General features: G+C 44.1%; 1 protein-coding gene across 1 annotated transcript; it reads right to left on the bottom strand.

Moving 5' to 3' along the window:
• Window positions 1-320: 320 nt before the first annotated feature.
• On the bottom strand, window positions 321-7,159 carry LOC127016353 (L-lactate dehydrogenase A chain). Its single transcript, XM_050896778.1, has 8 exons — window positions 7,095-7,159; window positions 5,266-5,400; window positions 4,401-4,518; window positions 3,501-3,674; window positions 2,852-3,025; window positions 1,884-2,001; window positions 1,327-1,450; window positions 321-1,141 (listed from the first exon to the last, which is right to left on the bottom strand). The coding sequence occupies exons 2-8, from the start codon at window positions 5,389-5,391 to the stop codon at window positions 977-979; spliced, it is 999 nt and encodes a 332-aa protein (XP_050752735.1). The 5' UTR covers window positions 5,392-5,400; window positions 7,095-7,159; the 3' UTR covers window positions 321-976.
• Between the last annotated feature and the right edge of the window lie 12,382 nt (window positions 7,160-19,541).

The raw sequence follows: 19,541 nt of genomic DNA, 5'->3' as shown, positions 1-19,541 counted from the left end.
ACAGGTAAGGAAGATACTTTCTTTATTGCATTGTTTCTCCATTCTCCTAACAATGTCAACAGAACCTCTTTCTTTGTATTAAGATGGGAATCAAGTTTAACTTCTAAGTATTTAAATACTTCTGTTACTGTTTTTTCATTCATACCTTGAGACTGTTAGAAAGTTCATTAGATAAATATCTGGTGCCTACAACAAAGTGGCTGCACACATAACACTATTACACAGGTGAGGTTTGAGTTAGTGTGACTGAAGAAATAGAATTGTTTGATTTTGATAGATGCATTTTGGATGCCCTATAAAGAAAAACAAGGAGAAAGAAGTAACAGTTTGTGGTTTATTTGGTGTTGGAGCTGGTACTACAGTTGGACAGTCACCGTCTTGTTGCACACAGAAACCTTAACATTTTTTAAACATGCTCAGGAGACAAACTTACAACTAGGCTGATATAGTACACAAAAATAAGGTTCTCTAAAAAAAAAAGTATACACAAAAATTCCAAAGCAGTGTTAGGAAAATACATTTGGACCTACCAACAGTGAAATATTTAAGCTATTTAGCCAGCAGAGAAGGTTGGTCAATTGGCTTGACAACCCTTTAACTGCAAGAAAATAGTCTTTGGTTTCACATTGTGTAATAATTAGTTACTTACTGTTCTGAACCAACATTAAACAAGATGAGGAAAAGGCAAAGGGTTTTGTAGGCAGTACTGCTTTGAGTGCTGGGTTTCTGTCACACCACTTCACTGTACAAGACTGACTAGGTTATCTAGCTCTGGCTAAGAACATGGGTGTCCGAACAGGGAAGACCCTAGAACAGTTTCCTAATGCTATCTTCAGGAAACTCATTTGTTCAGATTTGAGCTTTGTGTGTGTTCTAGTTGATACATCCACTGAAAGATTTGACCTACTTGGAAAGTGCAACATAACACAAACCACTAAACCCGTTAAACTGCAAAGAGTGAACTGCTTGGGCAGATTTAAAACTGTAGTTCCTTCTGGATTCCCCAGAGTGTATCTGCACTCTTCCTCAATTTGTCCTCTTCCTCAGGTTTTAGGATCATCTTCACTACATCAGTGATGCCACTATTGCCCAGTACACAAGGAACACTTAGGAAGACATCTTCTTTTATTCCATGCATGCCCTGAAAAGTAGGTAAGGATAGTTAGGCTAGAATTCGTGTATGTCTGTGTATTTTATAGAATATCCTATTGGGAATACTTAACTAAATTTACTTGAAAATAAACTAGAAAGTTATCACTGTTTTTCAGAATTCCCAAGGTTTTTAGTTCTCAGTAAGACAAAAGTTAGCAAAAAGGGGCTGCTCACCTTAACAATTGTAGAGATCGGGTGCACTCTTCTCAAATTCTTCATAATAGTTTCAGCTAGATCTGCCACAGAAAGGCCAATAGCCCATGATGTGTACCCCTTCAGTTTGATGACCTCATAGGCACTGCAGAGACAAAGTTACTCATTAAAAAACAAGTACCATCAACTGAAATATTTGAAGTTTGTAATAAGGTCTTTTGGAGATCCCTTAATCAATTTGGAGACATCAGAAGGTTGACTGATTTGCTGACAGGACTGAAATGAACTCAGCAGTGAAGAATTCTATTTGCATTTTAAACCACTCCCCACAGTTATACTGGAAACTTGGAAGTTAAAGCAATTCTCTAATTTAAAGTTCCCTAACCATGAAAAATTAACTCCACCAAATCTACATTACTCCTTAAAATATTATTTCAAGTTCTGTTACGTCTGCATCTTGACATTTGTTTTGGGCTACTATGGTATTTATGAAACCAGATATGGATACTGCGGTTCAGAGGTACTATAGCTCTTCATCATTTATTCGTGTGTTGGAAAAAAAAAAAATCAGTATTTACCTGTCCACCACCTGCTTATGGACCTCCTTCCAGTGTTCCTTGTCTGCATCAGTTCCCAAGTCTGGATGAAGAGCCTTCAGGGACACACCAGCAACGTTCACTCCACTCCAGACAGGTACTGAGTTGCACATAGATTAATTATCTCACAAGAAAACTTAGTTTTGTCCTACTCAAATTAACCATTAACAGAAGATCTAGTTGGATTAATCTACAACACACATCACTATGATTTAGGTATGACTTCAAATAATAGTATGACCTATGAGGCCAATCTAAATTGCAGGTTGAGAACCTAGGAGCATATAAACATCTTTCTTTACACATGTCGTCACAACATTTGAATATACCTTTACTAAAGCAAAACACCTAGGCAACATGAACTAAAATGACAGTAACTCTGTATTTTGCAAAGGTTTCTCAAAATAAGAATTTATTCCAAATGAGTCCTCCTGAGTGTCAGGAAGCAGACAGTACTGCTCTGGTGCTGCTAGAGAAAGTACAGGTTAAGTAAGGAGAAAGTTGCTCTTTCTCCTGTCCTCTAGACTTGCCTCTGCACTTCAATTCCTATATATAGTTCTTGAAGTAGTGAAGAGATGCCAGTAAAGACAACTGAGCAACTACCAGTAGGTCTACTACTAGTAGATCTTTGGGACTCCCTTGCAGAGAGCTTTACCCTCTTGCTTCTGCAGTTTGGTTTTTTTGAGAGTTATGCGAACAACTTAGCGTAGAAATTTTTAGCCTCCTCAGGTTACAGTAATGACCTTTTCCAAGCAGAGTAACTCAGGTCAAATATAGATCATCTAGGGTTACTCTACGCAGCAGCAGACTTAAAGCAGGACTTGCATTCTTAAGGTGCTTGCAGTGCAAAGGTTTTTGAGCAACATTTTGCTGTAGCTTTTGGAGATGTTTCTTGCAAACAAACTATCAGAAAAACTTCTGTGTAACAGCCAGCCAGATTTCACCCTTACCACTGGAATCTCCATGCTCTCCAACAATCCATCCGTGGCAGCTCAAAGGATGGATGCCCAGTCTTTCTCCCATGAGGTGGCGGAAACGGGCAGAGTCCAGATTGCAGCCACTACCAATAACACGGTGTTTAGGAAAGCCACTGATCTTCCAGGCCACATAGGTCAAAATATCCACTGTAAGTAGAACAGGGAGGATAACAAGTGCTACTGATGAGCAGTTTGATAACTAGAATGGTATCTTCTGTTCATCTGTAAGGATTTTATCTGCATGCTAATTACATGGAATAGAGCATAAAGTAATGCCCATTGCCAGTCCCTGCAGTGGGCTAACATAATGACTGTATTAAAGGCAGAATTGAGAGGCTGTTTATGCCATGCATGCAATTATCAGTGCCCCTTACTGTGTCCTGTGCTACAGATCACTTAAAAGGCAACTGAAGACCCAAGCTGGAGGCAACTGGGTTTATCTCTCAGAGGACCAGCTTGCTGAGTGTGGAGAGGGAAGATGACACTTCTTGCTATGTGGTTATGTGGCATAGGTATTTTCTAAAAGCCTATGCTTGGTCATATTAGTATACTAATGCCACCTTACTGAAGAAAACACTGTTCTCTAAGCCAAATCCTCTTGTTAAGGCAACAGAAGACAAACCTGGGTTTGAGACAATAAGCAGCTTGCAGTCAGGACTGTATTTAACAACATTGGGAATGATGAATTTGAAGATATTCACATTGCGCTGGACCAAGTTAAGGCGGCTCTCTCCTTCTTGCTGACGGGCACCAGCAGTGACAATGACCAGCTTGGAGTGTGCAGTCACACTGTAATCTGCAGACAAAAGGCTGTGTCAAACATGACCTCTTTCTACACATGCTTCAGAACAGGAGTTCGCAGTTCCTTTTAGTATTGATACCTAAAATTCTCAAGTTTGAGGGTGCTGAAATTCTCCTGGTAATTGTTACCCTAGACTTTGCTTCTATAGAAAGTTAAGTTTTCTTTTAAGATTGTGATTCATTGCCACAAGTGGCAACCTTAAGGGCATGTCAAAATCTTAACATGTAGAATTGGGTAGTGGTATTACATACCCATCTGTGCCTGAGAAGTATGGGGTAGCTGTTGGGGCAGCATCCAGTGCAAGTGCTGTGTAGAAAAGGAAGAAGGCTCTGCCCTCATAACCTGCTACCTATGGACACTGGAGCTGCACATGAACTAAGGTATGAGATGGTTAGCATTTGTCCTAGTCAGGTTGCCTATTACAAGAAATAAGTAGTAACATGTTCAGAGGCTAACTGGCTGTGAAATAAAATTCTCAAAGGTGCAGGAGTACTTAAATTCATCTTTCTATACTGAGTGATGAACTCTGAAACAGAGGATTCCTAGTTGGACTGGCCTTAACAAGGTATATGAAACAATGTCAGCTGAGCAGAAATGAAGTGAGCTTTCCTCCTAACAATTAGGAGGACAGCCTAAGTGCTAGACTTGGATGACCAGTTTGAGATCTGAAGCGGCTATCTCCATTTGGAAATAACAAGCACATTAGAGCCAACTACTTGCCTTTGCCAGAGACAATCTTTGGTGTTCTAAGGAAGAGGCTGCCATGCTGGAGATCTAGCATCTCTCCTCTGAGCTTGTCCTCCACAACATCAACAAGGGCAAGTTCATCAGCTAAGTCCTGCAAGAGACCAAGATTAAGTAATAAGTTTATTGCCTCTTTGAGCAAAGTACCCAATTTGTAAACTGTGACATTATGATTCTTTTAAAAGCAGGGATCTATTTAAGCAATTTTGCTCATCTGTATCACTTTACTTGTTCCCAAGCAGAGTACTTAAATTAGTCTCCTGGGATATCCACTTTGAGTTAGTTTTGTACTTTTCATATCCACATTCTGTGTGGGATAGTTGTACAATTTAGCATGACAGTGAAGAAGAGTAAGAACTGTTCATAAACAAGCTATTTTACAGTTAAGAAAAGCAAGCCTGATGTTAAACACAGCATTTTCAATATAATAATGCAGTGCACAGGACAAGTCATTCAGAGTGTCTAGGACCACTTTTTCCAGTCCACACTGCAAAGCAGCATTGCATCACACTCTCTGCTTCAGACAAAATGACGCCTCAGTTCTTAGAAGGGATTCTGGAAGTCATTCAAAGGTAAATGCAGCTCTTAAGTCAAAATGATACGTAGAGCATATTCTGTCTGATACTGGGGTAAACTTGGTTTACAAGAACTACAGCTATTTGTTCTCTGTCACTAGCTTGAAGATTGCCGTGTCATTTCAGGCCCAAAGAAAAGAATGGACAACCAAAAGTTCATCTTGTGTGCTAGCCCAATTAGTCTATGAGGGAGATTACTTTTTGCCCCTCTTTTAGGCCTCAGGTAGTCACAACTGTGCTGCTTTTTCCCCAAGCTTGACACTTACCTTCATCAGGATGCTGATAGCACAGGCCATTCCAACTGCACCCACACCAACCACACTGATCTTATTGTGGGCATGACTCTGCTCCTGTTTGTGGACATTGTGGATGAGCTGATCCTTGAGAGACATGGTGTACTGCTGCAAGGAAAGCAACAGATTATTTCTCCAGGCTTTGGAGCTTTTACTGACACCAGAATATTTGTATCAAGCAAGACAGACTTTATTCCAAGATGATAAGGAAATGGATATAAATCACATGCCTAAAACATCTGGGAGTAATGCCTGTATGCAGCAAAATGATTAAAAAACTGAATTATTGATGACAATGCACTGTTTAAGCTCACTATAGCTTTCCCTCAAATACAGCCTGAGAATCATTGATTATATAGCTGGGTGGCACTCCAGCAACATTAGTAGAATGTTCTAAATGACCATCCATATTACATTTAGGTACAGGAAGCCATTTTAGTACTTCTAAGCACAGCATGGTCTGACAATCTCCATTCTAGTGCCCTGAAAAACTGGTACTCAGTGCCCTGAAGCCTTTCCAGAGCTGAAGTTGTACAACGCTTAGGCAAGCCCTTCTTAAGCACAGCGTGATCCTCAAACTTTATGGATTTGTTTTAAAGTGAAACTGCATAGTTTTGAATTAGGATGTCTAGAGTCTGGTGTTACCATCTCTCCCACCCTCAATTTTTTAGCTACCAGCTGCACGGCAGCCTGGTTATATGGGTTCTAACCTGACAGCCACGGGTGTACTGAAATGCCATGATGATGATGGAGTATTGTGCTTTCACCCCAGGGTCCCTGCAGAAGCCAAAACCGTGCTTTCCCAGGTGGCGCTGCACTGGCAGCAGCACACCTTCTGCCTTGCCTGAAGAGCCCGAGGCAGGGGCAGCCTCCCACATGGATGCAAGTATAGACACAACGTGATTCTAAAGTTAGTGCCGAACAGGCGGCAACTCGTTCAGAGCAGGAAAGGGCAGGCAGCCTTGGCAGAGCAGGTAGGGGCTGTCAGTTTGGGACGGGGGGGGGGGGAGGAGGGACAGGAAGCCAGCAGTGCCCATATTTAGGAAAAGCTAACCAAGATATGTCAGTCTTCATTTGCATACGTCTCCTGAAGCGTGGCCCAGTATAGTGCATGCTCTCTCCATGTGCCAAGTTCTCCCTTCGCACTAGAAGCACTTCAATGTGCGGGGCTGGCGAGGAGCACCCACTCCAGCATTTCTCAGTTACACTTAATAATCAAAATTTTTGTTTTTAGAGTGCTATTCCCCTGAAAGAAGCAGGTTAGGGGAGAGCCAGTAGCCGAGGTGCTATATTAATGCTCTGTTTCAAACGCAGCCCTGAGCCGATCCTCACAGCCCTTTGCAAGGTCACTCCCAGCACTCTTCCCACCAGGCAGGTCCCTGGCGCCACAGGCACTTTTACCGCCGATTAGGGGAAGCAAGTTAATTCCCGCAGGCTAAAGGGGGGGGGGGGGAACACAATGCAGCGCACAGCAGTCTCAAAGGGAAGGGGGGGGGGGGGGAAATCACGCCGGTTGCACAAGGCCGCCGAGCAGGGTGTGGTGCCTCTCCACACCGCACCCAACGCAGCGCCGGGCTGAAGTCCAGGGCTGTGCCCACTAGCTTCTCGGCTGGGGGGGAACTCGGTCGAGCAGGCGGCGCCGAGCGGACTACGGTCCGCTCGGCGCCGCCTGCTCGACCGAGTTCTCCCCGGGAGGCTGGCGGCCAGCGGCGCCCTCATCCCCCCTTCCTCCTCCCCACGGCAAGCACACACACACACACACCCCCCCCCCCCCGCTAACCCGCGAAGGCGATGGCACCTACCGAGCGTCCTCAACGAAGCGCAGCGACTGTAGCGGCGGGGCGGGGAGGCGGCCACCGCCTTAAGTAGGGGCCGGGCGGCTGACGTGCGGCGGGCGGGCCGCGACGGTGGAGACGTGCCCGCCGACACGTCGGGGTGGAGAGGAGGGGGAAGTTGTACCGGGCCGGCATGGGAGCAGGGAGGGGGGGGAAGGGGGGAGTGAGGTGAGGAGAGGCGGACGGTAACGTTCGGCCCGTTAACGGTCGGCACCGTGAGGGACGCTGAGGCGGGCGAGGCGGAGCTCAGCCCCGGCCGGGGCCCCGCAGCCCCTCTGGGGGCTGTTGAGCGGGCCCGTCTCAAGCCTGAGGCGGAGCGGAGCTGCCGGGCTGGCCTAGCTGCGGCTCCGCGTCGCGCCGGTGGTGAACCGGTGTCCTGGCACGGGCAGTCGTGCCGTCGGGGAAGATTACCCTCTTTCTGTTATTAACCGGGATGGGTGAAAGTGATTTAAAACGTTAGCTCCCAAGGGCAAGGAAGATGCCCAGTGCGTGCACAGCCAGCAAACGGTGCCGGCTCTGCAGACTTAAGGGTGTTCCCGCCGTCGTTTGCCGGCCGCACCGTCGCCGCCCGGGCAGTGCCCCCTTCGGGGAGCCGTGGCCACCACCGCCGCCAGCAGCCAGCCATGTGCTCCTCCTCATCACTGACACAAGCCGTTTGGGTTTATGGCCGTAGTTCTGGATGGAGCCTCTTGTCTGGTGGCTAGAAACCTGCTTCTAATTTCCATCTAAATCTATAGGTGTTTGATTTTTTGTTACAGACATCCTTCTCTGGCGTTTACTTCCCCTTTCCGTGTATTTACATATCCAATTCCCACTCATTTGTTGTTAAGTTACATAAGCTAAACCTCTTCAGTCTTGCATGATGCAATCTGTGCTCTGGTCATTGGGATGTCCTTTCTGCGGGACTCTTCAGTTCAAATGCTTTTCTCTTGAGAGAGGCTGCCATATGGAGTGTTTTAGACAGTCTTCTCAGCGGTGCCTCAAACAGGAACACTGATGTTTTCCTGTCATTACTGGAAATACTGTGACTGGACTCAGACTTGACTTTTTCACAGTCACGCCACACTGTCAGCTCCCTATCACCCTGTGATTGGTTAGTAAAGCCGAGTCCTTCTCCACTTATTTCTTGCTAGGATACTAATAAAGAGCAAAAAATATTTTTATTATTTCCTAGATGCCTGAAGTTTCAGTTTTATGCTATGCTACAGGGTTGTCCCACAAAACTGGCTTTTAGTAAACCCATGCTACCTTTATCCCTTTATTCATTGAATTTCATGTTTGTAGTTAAACTTTCCTTTGCAAGTTTTCCTGAAGAACTGCACAGACATCAAAAGCACAGGCCCAAACCACTTCCACCATGGCTCACTTCTTGAATACTTGCTGTTCTCTGGTCCTGTGGTAATGCCTCCAAGTCAGTAAATGTACTTAAAATCTTTGCACCTGGATTTGTGGTTTACTTGTGTGTTGGGATTCTGGGATTGAGAATGTCTGGTTCCTCCAGTAGACTCTCTGAGTTTTGCTCGCCAGCTGGCTGTGTTCATTTATTATCTTTTATCCATTTCTCCCTTCTACCTCTCCTCTTAGGCGTCCTGTCTTTACCCCATGGAATAACATTTTCATCCTTAATGAAAATCAGGGAAGGATTCATTTAATCTTGTGTGAGTAGCTGGGTTACCTTTATTTTCCCATTCTTGTTTTACAGTGATCCTTTTTTCTTCTCTCTTTTTTTTTTTTTAATTTCTTGTAGCTGCGGTACCTTTGTGATGTTTGTCTTTTAGTTTCCTTTTGGGATTCTAACTCTAGCTGATTTTTGGCAATATCTATTAGCGGCTTCTAGGATGTACTTGACTTCCTTTTGAGGTGCTTATCTTGCTATTGCAGAAGGCCTTCCTTACTAATTAACCCCTTTGTCTTTCTCTACCCGTAGTAGCCTTTCCATCTCTATTTTGTCTGGGATGTCTTTTCTCTCTTCTCAAGTCACTTTATATAGTTTACCTCTTAGTCACTGGAGTTAGCCAATTTACAAATGAGGAGGTTGTCATGGAGATCCTAATCTTTCCACGACCTCATCCCACTCACAGTGCATGCAAGCATAAAACATGGCCTTCGGTCATGCTAGACCAGAGCAGATGGTGTGAAGATCGGTGTATCTCATCACACCCAAGGCTTGTACTCATCTACAAAACTCTGCTGTACAACTGAAGGAATTTTCTGCTGCTGTTCAAGGCACGCCAATGCCTTATCACAGACCATCCCAGTGACAATTCCCTTCTGCTGTGGTGATCTGGCAGGAATGATAGCCCAAAGCCTCATCATTTCTTTGACAGTCCATTGGCAAAACAAAAGAAACAAAAAACACAGGTGAGAAAACATCTAAAAATGCTTGAAACGTAGAATAAGGAGATTTGCATGAAACAAGCCAGAAAAATACAACATTTTGGTTCTTATAAAGACCAGCACTTCTACCAAAGGAGGTTAAATATAATGACCTATCGGTTGCAAAACTAGATGTGCTTTGTTCCTTGCTGCTGCTTGAGGAAAGAGGGATGCTTGTGAGATGTGTCATGTCAGAAGAGAGTGGTAGCTAAGGAAGGGAAAGCACGGGTAGATGCTGAGTAGGCCTAATGCCGCATGAACGCAGAATAAAAGGAAACCGTATAATATAGTTCTGTCGTTCTGCATTATGCTGGGTTCACTGAGCATCTTGTTCTACCAGAAGTCTCAAGGATGGATTAGGAAGTTTAGTTCTACATCCCAGGAATCTGTATTTACAGTGGCTTTATATGAATGGGACTAAACATCTCATCCAGAGTTTGGGTTCCAGATACCTGGCAGGACAGAAAATGAACATTTGACAGGAATGAAGATGAAATATTTTCTCCCTATAAAAAGTTTTACTTCTGAAGAGTTTAAATGTAAGATAAGAGGCTTCTAAGACAAGACTGGCTGGATAGATTAATGAGCATTTTAAAAATATGTAACTAATGTAGAGCAAGTGGTATTTTACTACATGGTGAGACCAAGGCTCCTAAGAGAAGAATGTTGGTATTATAAGATTGTTCTTATCCTGTGGCTCAGACAAAATAAAATTGGACATGGTTTTCAGGGTATAAGTTCCAATAAAATCTTCACTTGCTTGTGTTTGTGTTGCTCGTTACTGAGAACAGAACCAAGACCAAATCTCTCTTATTTATAACATAAGGCATCAGGTTGTCCTTAGCTGTCTGGTGCCTATTCAGATACCAGAGGTCCTACCTTTAGTAGAGTAGGCCAAAGCAAGCTAACTAGGATGTTTCAAAACCATCCTAGGTCCCAACATGTCCTCCATGATGATAAGCAGATCAGAAGCCTTGTTTTGTTAAAAAATAGTGTCAGCTTTTAATATGCCAGTGTTAATTCACCTGGGTTACAAAACTGAGAAGAAGGCTGCGACTGCCAAATCTTTCCTCTTATGTGTCCTTTGTGATTTTAGTAGCAGCAGTAGATGCTCAGGAGGAAAGCAGTCATCTGGCATGATTGACATTGATTTTCTGCCTCAGAGAGCTTCAATCAGAGAAGGCTCAGAACAACACAAACAGAACCGAGTGAGCAAATTCAGGGCATTTTTCTTGCACTTGGAAGATGGAGGCCGGGTCTGTTTTGATTTCTTTTAAGTGATTGACTTTGATTGTAGGGATGGGGCCAACTTTCCTCACTTGTATACATAAGGAGTTTTATTCTTTCTGTTCTTTTTCCGCTGCTGCCTTTCATTGCAGTAGCGGGAGGTGGTGTTGACAGAGTGATAGGAATGTTTGAAATGTGACAGGGTCTCTCCGGGAAAGCTTGGCCTTTCCTCAGCCTGCTTGTCCTCTTTTCCATATTAGCTTTCACAGATTAAACATGAAAAATAAAGCAATAGAAGTTGCTGAATGTGGAAACATTTGTATTTTTGTTCTAGGAGTTACAAGCGGAGGCTTTCCACTGGCCTCGGGTGACATTTGATCAGGCTTTGGTCGATAACAGAAGGAAACAATGCCACATTCTTATTAAACAATGTGTTTGTCTTTAAACTATGAGATACTGATTAAACCTTTATCACAAAAATAAAGTCCAGAGACAGTTATACACAATGAGTTCAATGTGCGTGTCGCACTATTTTCAGTAAAACACAAAGTGTTAGTAAATTTCTCTCCATTTTGCTAATATATAAGAGGTTTTACATGGTGATATTTAATTTCCACACTTGCCATTTGCTCAGGTCCTGGCTCATGACAGACTAAGTCAAATCTGATGGTGCTGCTGGGGTGAATAATGACATGAAACCATGACCTGCAGATATTTGCTGTATGAGCTACAGCTCAGCTAGGAGGTTAGCAGTAACCCAAAGCCACCGTTGATGCTGACTGGCCCTGTAAAGGTCAGCGGAATCTCTCCGCTCTACCTAAGATTGGAGGTCTAATTTGCCCCTAAGAATCATAAGTGTTACTCCCAGCACGATTAGTCCTGCTTTTGCTCTGACGTCATCAAGGGTTTTGCTTTCATAGGATGTCAGTGTGTGAGGGAAAGACCTGGCACTAGACTTAGCTACATCATGTTCCAGTCATGTCTTTCCCGTTGATTTATTCTGAGGCCTGAACAACTTCCTCCAGCTTTAATGGCTTCATTTCTCCTTTGTAAAATGGGAAGGCTTTTTATCTTCCAACCTGATGGTGGTACTGTAGGGATTAGTTAATTATGAAACACTTCAGCTTTGTAAAGCAAAATGAAAATGATGGAGGTTCTTTACCTAAACCAGGGAGGCCTTGACCCCAAAATGAGTAGCTTGGCACCAAAAGTTTGGTATACCCTGCTAAATTGTCAACATCAGAAAAGCTACCAGAGCCAGAGTTCTTGCAATTTCAAAATAGTTATCAGGGTAAGATACAGGAAATTGGTTCATACTCCATAAAAATCTGTATTTTGTGTTCATCAAAAATTTGGACAGTATAGCCACATCAAACCATTTGAACTGATCTCCTAAGAAAACTAAAAGCTAAAAGATGAGTTTTACCTCGGCTTGCACGAACAGGTATCTCTGCACATAACTTACTAGCCATGGTCATACACCTCCAGGTCCCTCTCCTTGGCTGCTTCCATGTATGCATGTTATGGTAAGGATGCTGGTATTACAAAGATCCAGTGCTTTTCCTGCTTCACACCCTCTTTTTCTTTGCACTGTCATTGTGGGGGAGGGGGAGGGGCTAGCTGATGCAATTCTTGTTTCCAGGTATTTATACATATGTGTTTCTACAACCTACTTTTAAATGTGCACCAGGGTAATATATATGGAGACCTGTGTAAATAGTTGTCAATTTCTGAAGATCCCAGACTTCCACAGTGCCCTTTTGTGAGATGTATGTTTTTGATTGCAAACTGTTTTCTAGCTGACGTGTTTCAATACGCAGAACTTCCAAATGACAACAGTTTTTCTTTTCCCCTTAAAAGATTGGTTATGTTTGCAAGTACAACAGTAATGGATTATGCATTCAGTATAAAGCTAGATAAAACTGTATTTCTTGCAATGATTTTCTCAATACAAAGCTAAAGAAAACTATTTCTTGCAATAGGTTCCTAAATCATCACTCTAGGTAGCTGGACTAAGCAGAATGTGTGATTTTGTCTTGCTTCTCTAAGGAAATGAATTTACTCATGGAAGCATGAGTCACTGTGCAGGATTCTCCAAGCCAAGCCCATTCCCTTGATGCAACTCTGAATATTTACTCATTTACTTAGGAACTGCAGGGAATGGGATGCTCAGATAAATCACATGGTCAGAGAGAGATGGAAAGGCACTGTCATGGACAGGGGCCGCTATTCAGTCTTCGCCTAACAAAGTCGCAAAGATATCTCAGCCAGTTCAGGAGTGTAATCATTAATGCATCCTTGCTGCTGCCTTCTAAACTGGCAGCAGCAGAACTATTACTGTTGTCTAACTTGTTCTTGAGTGCCTGGCAGGTTGCAGTAAGTGGAGACTTTCTATAAATTACAGTAAGGAGCTGGAGGGATATGAGAGGAGGGCTGCGGACTGCTGCCACTGCTACTTGCCAATTCAAGAGGGCAGGCAGGTTCAGCAGCAAAAGGTCAGAGGCATGTCCCTGCACTCCATCTGGAGCAGAGACCCCCTTGCCCTTATTTTAATATTAATTCTGCAGCTGTCAGTTTTGATTTCCCCAGGGTCCCTTCTCAGCACATCACATGCCAACAAGCTGGTTAGCTCAGGGTAAGGAGCTACAGAGTCCTGCAAAGACAAGTTTTTACTGACTCAGGCCATCTGGGACACAGTACATTTAATGACACAATATTGCCTCCCCTACAGAGGGAGATACTTTTCTAGCATTTCAGACCTTACATATCTGGGTGACCCTCTGTGTATTCAGAATGATAGCAGGTTATGTATTCTCTCCCATCCAAAAATCACTGTGGCCAAACTTTCATTTCTGTGACTCAAATTCCAAGTTACATTGCTGGAAACTCAGCATCCTATGGTTGAGAAGTTACTGGGCCATACAACCACTGTAGAAAGCTGAGAGTACATCTCAACATTACAGACACACAGACTTGGTGGAGGAACTTCCTGCCCTGCCTGCTCTACAGAAACAGTGCACAAGAAAAATGTGAATTCATCCCTTTGTCTCTTTCATCCATTTAGGAGACGGGAGCCTCACAGCTGGGACTCTGCAGAAGGAAGCTCTCACTTTAGCAGTATAAAGTTACAGGGTCAAGGAAGTCCTAGACATTGTAAATAGTTCGGTCTGTGTTTTCATGAAGGACATGCTTCAGCATACAGGATACCTCTCTTCAAAGCTTTCACTGAAGACATCAGTGCTATAAAGCATAACTTTTACAGCTCCTGACATTTTCTGGAGCTTGTAACATACAGGTTAGTTTCTGTAGCTCTTTGTGGGTCCTGGTGAATAAAGCCCAGTTCTGTGCCTGGAGTGGAGTGGGAAGGCCAGAGATCAAGAGATAATCACATTCTGGTTTTGCAGTCTCGATTTGGAGCCTGGGTGCCACAACAGCCTCACAGTCTATCCCACATGTTGGTGGTCTCAAATAATGCCCAGTGAATATGGAAAATGTGTGTACTTAGAGATGACTACGTAATAAATGATTATCTGTTCCTTGGAGAAGGAAGATGAAATTTAACTTGCAGTTCAACAAACTTAGCAATAGAATGGAAAGAGGCAACCAGCTGCTTTCATTTCAGTCCCCACACTTGGGCCACACCTGAGGTTCTTTAAAAGAGCTGCAGCTGTCCTGGCTCAGCCCTAAGATAGCAGTCCTGAGGGGTGACTTCAGCTTGTGTTACAGAGTTGAACTCTTCTGCTGTTCTCAGATGGGAAAAGTAACTTGACTGTTTCTGCACAAGGTACTCTTTTAGATCTTTGTTTCTGTGGTGGTAGTTGTTGGCGGCTCTGTGGGTGAACACAGAGCGCTGGGGCGGGAGGGGTGGGGGGTGGGTGTGTGACTGTGAAAGGCAGGTACTGTCCTGAGAGGTTACCAAGCAGAGTTTTTAAATACTGTTTATATCACATGTGCTGCCAGCAGAACATACTGCTGGAGTGGACGTGGAGCTATCCCCCAGGGGAAAGCTGTTGCGTTATCTCTTTGAAAGTTCTGCTCCCTGGGCTTTTTAATTTTGTTCTGTTTAATTTTATTTTATAAGCAGAAGGTAGCCAAGGGAAAGACAGACACACACTGTTTCCTTAATGACTGAGTTCTCCTAGCTTGTACTGTTAGGGATTTACACCATCATCTAGATGTGCTGTAGGTGTATGTTAGTTGGCCACTGTGGGCGTTCAGTGGCCTGCACTTTTCCCAGGCTTGCAGGTTGATGCTGGAGGCCTCATCCTAGTCACAGCAAAGCTAGATGTGAGCCCTGAGGTCACGTGTAGGTTCAAAGCGTGGCTTGGCAGGAAGAGGGGGGGTGATTCCTAATCCTTTTCAAGAAATACTTTTTTTGTGGTCTTAATTTTCTTCCATTCCTTTTTTAAGTGCCCATGTTTCTTAATTGAAACACGATATGCTGCACCATGACTCAGTACCGAAGGTCTAAACTGTGGCAGTGATTCCAAAGGAAAATAAAAATGGATAGAGAGAGGTGCAGCCTGCATTGCTACATGCAGTAGTCTTTTGACTCAGCTTCATTATGCAGCCATAGTGACACCATTAATATACTTCAAGCAGGTACCAAGCTGAACATCTCTGTCGGGAGCACAGCTTCACAGCACAGGCATTGTAACAGACACACGGCAGCTCTCAGCAAAGAGCTCATCAACTGAAGAGGCAGAACAAAACAGGGAAGTGAAAGTGGAAGCAGAGTAAGGCAGAATGATTGCCAAATACAGTGCTTGTCTTACTATGCTGTGTCTTTCAAGAACATTACACAAATACTGACCCTTATCTCTATCAATTAATTTAGTTTTGTTATTTGCACTCAATTTTTAAATAGAAAATGAAAGGTTGCTCCTTGCCTACGGACTGCCAATGAATCATTTTCAGTGCTATGCTAAGTGTGGGGTTTCTGGCTTGTGGACCCTCTGTTCCTGTATTTAGATGAAATTGCACAAACTTTTAGCACACATTTGCAGGGCATGGCCTTGTTGTTTTGCAAACTATGGTGAGTCTTAAGGAGGTGGATGTTACCAAAGGGAACCAAGCACCCGACTTTTAGCTCCTATGGGAGGAATCCTGATACTCGCAGAATCTGTTGATTCTCTAGCTTGGGCCTTATACTAAGAGGAACAGCATGCCTGTGTCCTGGGTGGTGAATGCAAGGTACGCCATTTCTCACTGTCTCCAACCTTGTGTTGTTTTCCTCATAACTTTATCCAGATTCAGTTGTATCCCTAGACCCTATGCAGTTCTGGCCTTAAGAGACAGTATCTCAGTGCAGGTACTCTTTTAAAAGATGCCAATATGATAAAAACGTGAGGTGCTGGGAGATACTGTCATGGATTCTGTGTGTGTGTGTGTGTGTGCACACGTGCACAAGAGCTGGATTTCTGGAGGCTAGGTCTCCTGAACACTTCACCCCTAGTATATTCTCCATATCCTTTTTGCTAGTTGTACATCATTTCTGCTTTACACATTCTATAGTCTACGTAGGATTCATTGTGTGTTTGTGGAGGATCTTTGATATTTAATGCTGTGATGTCAGAAGGGAAAAGATACCAGCATGCTTTATCTTTTGCTCACTATGTGAGGGCGAATAATTTTGGGAGTGGCAACAGGGATGCGCAGTCCCCTTGGTCTGTGTTAACTCCTTGCCACATGATAAGCCTTTGCACTGGCTGCTGGGGCAGTGGGGCTCGCCCGTCGCTTCACTGTCAGCCTCTGGACTGGAATGTTTGCAAACAGGGCAGTGCCAGTTTGGTGGAAGAAAGTCAGCATTAGAATTTGTGAGACACGGGACAGACCAGAGCCCAGGTCTCTCACTGCCAGGATGTGATGTGGTGTATTTATGTGTTAAGACAGAAGGAGCTAGGTCTGTTGCTTTCTTTATGGAGTATCATTCTGTGTGTGTGTTTGGCTGCTGACCCATTGTTCCTTCATTTTTAATCTCATCAACCGTTTGTACTCCCAGAGTGGCACAATAAGGAAAAGAAATCTGTTTCACTTTGAAACTTCTGGAGCTAAGTAGTATTTCCATCTGCAGGTTTGGTCTTGAGAAGTGAAGGCAATTGAAGGCTAAGGGTACTCAATAAATTTTGGAAAGTTCTGGATTAAGGATATGTCCTTATTATTTTTCCTGTTTGTATACGTTTAACTGTAATGTTGAACATACATTCCTTGAGTAATAATCTGTCTTGCATGCCCTTTTAAAATATGCTCCCTTGCAACAACAACATCTGGAGATTTGGAGTCAATAGGGTATTAGGTTGGGAGAATTAAAATAATAATAATAAAAAATAATCTCTGTAACATTTCATATCTCTTAGGCAAAGGTTACTGAGGGCCAGTTCAGTGCATGACCTCTGTGAGAGTTCTTAGGCATCTAAGAGCAGCCAAAAATAGCTCCTTGGAAGGTCAGGGAAGGCATCTTTTCTGCATGTGGATAGCTTTGCATTCTGACCTGAAACATCTATATGTCTTATGGTAAGCAAGCAAGAATGGATGGAAAGAAAATAGAATACCAAAGTGGACTTGGCAGGCAGCCAGAGCCTGTGTAACGTGTTCCTTGTTCATATGGGCCTGTACAAACTGCTGCCAGCCTTGGAGATTTTTCCACGCATGAAATGGAGAAAGTCTGTGTTAACTTCTAAACCATGCTTCAAAGACAGCCTAGCCAAATAAAGGCTGGATTCAAACTGTCAATAGATGAACAACAGCAAGAGGGACCCTTATGTTTTAAAATGGAGCCGCAGGCTCGCATCCAAGTGATTTTAAGCTTCTGACTGACCCTGGAGTCTGAAAGAAATTTCAGCTTGTCAGACCGAATGTTCTCTTTCTTTTGATATCTGCATGCTGAGACAGAGTTTACGAGAAGCTTTTATAGCAAATCCCAAAGTCAGAGTCACCGCAGAACACTTTAATTATTGAATAGGCAAGAGCTAATGTGAGAGGGAAAGGCTCTGTGTTTCTCTGCATGTTAATCTCCTCCCCACCTCTTCCTGCCCAAATCCCCTTGGTTAATCAGGTTATGTTTGCCCTATTTCTCTCAGGGAGCAAGCAGAATGCAGTGTTGCTAGAAATGGAGGAAAGGAAGGAGGAGAAGGGCACGCTGAAAGCAAGAGTGGGTTGAGGATGCTCCAGAAATGAAAGCTTCACTTCAGGAAGCAGGATGCCTTTGGGCTGTGGGATGTCTCTGTGACCGGTCACACTTGCTGACATGCATGATCTTGCATCCCAGGCCATGTGCCAAAGGACAGTGAAGGGAACTTGCCTGTCTGCGCTCAACCTGGAGGCATTGGTGGTCTCTGCGGCCAACAGCTCCCTCCCCTAACATCCACTCAACAGCCTATATCAGCTGAGGGCCCCTAGGAGGGAGTAACTATGTCCCTGGGGGAACACACTCTGCTGACATTTGCCTGAAGTGCAGTGGTTAATTCTGTGGGGGGCAGTGCGCGTGCACACACACATACACACACATACACCACATAGCTGTATGTGTTGCATGCTTTTGTGCAGTCATACAGCCTTTGATTCTCACTGCACTCATCCTCTTGGACACGTGGCTGCAACCCACAGAAAAATAGCACAGATGGACCCACCAAAGTAAAATGCAGCTATGGGAAGGAGGGAGCCAGCACACACACAGCCAGCACCGCTGACCTGTGTGCTGGTGAATCTAAGTTTCCTTTAAGTCTGGTGATCCTGGAATTTAGCTCTGAGTGTGCTGAGATTTGGGGGGTTCTTCATATGGGTGCATGCCTCGGAAATGCTCTTATCTCCAGTTATAATGGGCAATACCAGACTGGGAGGCTGAGGTCCAAAGCTCTTTCATGACCAGTGTCTAAACCCAAAGTTTGCAGCCAAAACCGTTCCTGAAATGTGAAATATTGCTTGTTCTGAGGTCTGGGTCTGGGCAGGCTTAGGAGAATAGGGTAAGTCTTGATGGGGGAATTAAGTGCAGTGACTTGGGTGATTTTGGGAGCATGGCAAATAATTCAGAAGGATGTAGATCTGCAGGTCTGCATCTGCATTCTGTGTTTTGGGGTTGAATTTATCCAAAAGTTCAAAACCAAACCTTTCCAGACCAAACCGTGAAGTTTCAGGGAGTTTATATGTAACCCTGCTTCTCTAAGGCTCTGATCCTGGCTCAAGATCAATTGAATGTCAGCCTATGCTTGCATTTCAGTTTTGCCAGGAAGTGCCAAGCCACACAAGCATTGCCTAATTCAGTCTTGTGTGCGGCTTCTTTGCTCGGATCATGGTGCATTGTTCCTTTGAGACACGTGTATTAGAAGAGATTTTTAATACCCCTCTTTGTTAACAGCATGGATCAGAAACACTTTTGTAGCTCAAAGCCAGGTGAATGCCAAGACATTCTTCCAAACGCATAAGCATCAGCAAATGCAGACCTGAGCTAGTAAATCCTGGAGCCGTGACATGATTTTACATGTTCCCCAGCACAGAGCAGAGCTAACTGGATGGCCACAGACTCCTGTTCCCGCAAGAATGAAGACAGGCAGGAAATGAACCACCAGAAACCGTTCCTCGGCAGGAGAGCTGTGGAAAAAGCAAGGTGTAGCAAGCTCTGGGCTGTTGCAGAGCCAGGCCTTGCAGGTGCCTACAAGCCACGAGGGGATCCAGGATGCCTTGTTCCCACTGCGCAGTGCTCGCTGGCAAGCATGTGTTGTGGTGCATGTCCAGAACTTGCCGATGCCCCAGCATAGTGTGCTACCTTGGTTGTGCTACCAAGGCCTGGTTGCTTGTCGCTGCAAGACGCTGGCC

The sequence above is a fragment of the Gymnogyps californianus genome, chromosome 5, assembly GCF_018139145.2.
Source record: "Gymnogyps californianus isolate 813 chromosome 5, ASM1813914v2, whole genome shotgun sequence".
Classification (NCBI taxonomy): Eukaryota; Metazoa; Chordata; class Aves; order Accipitriformes; family Cathartidae; genus Gymnogyps; species Gymnogyps californianus.
Note: the sequence above shows the minus strand (reverse complement) of the source record. Positions and strands in the feature narration are given on the sequence as shown.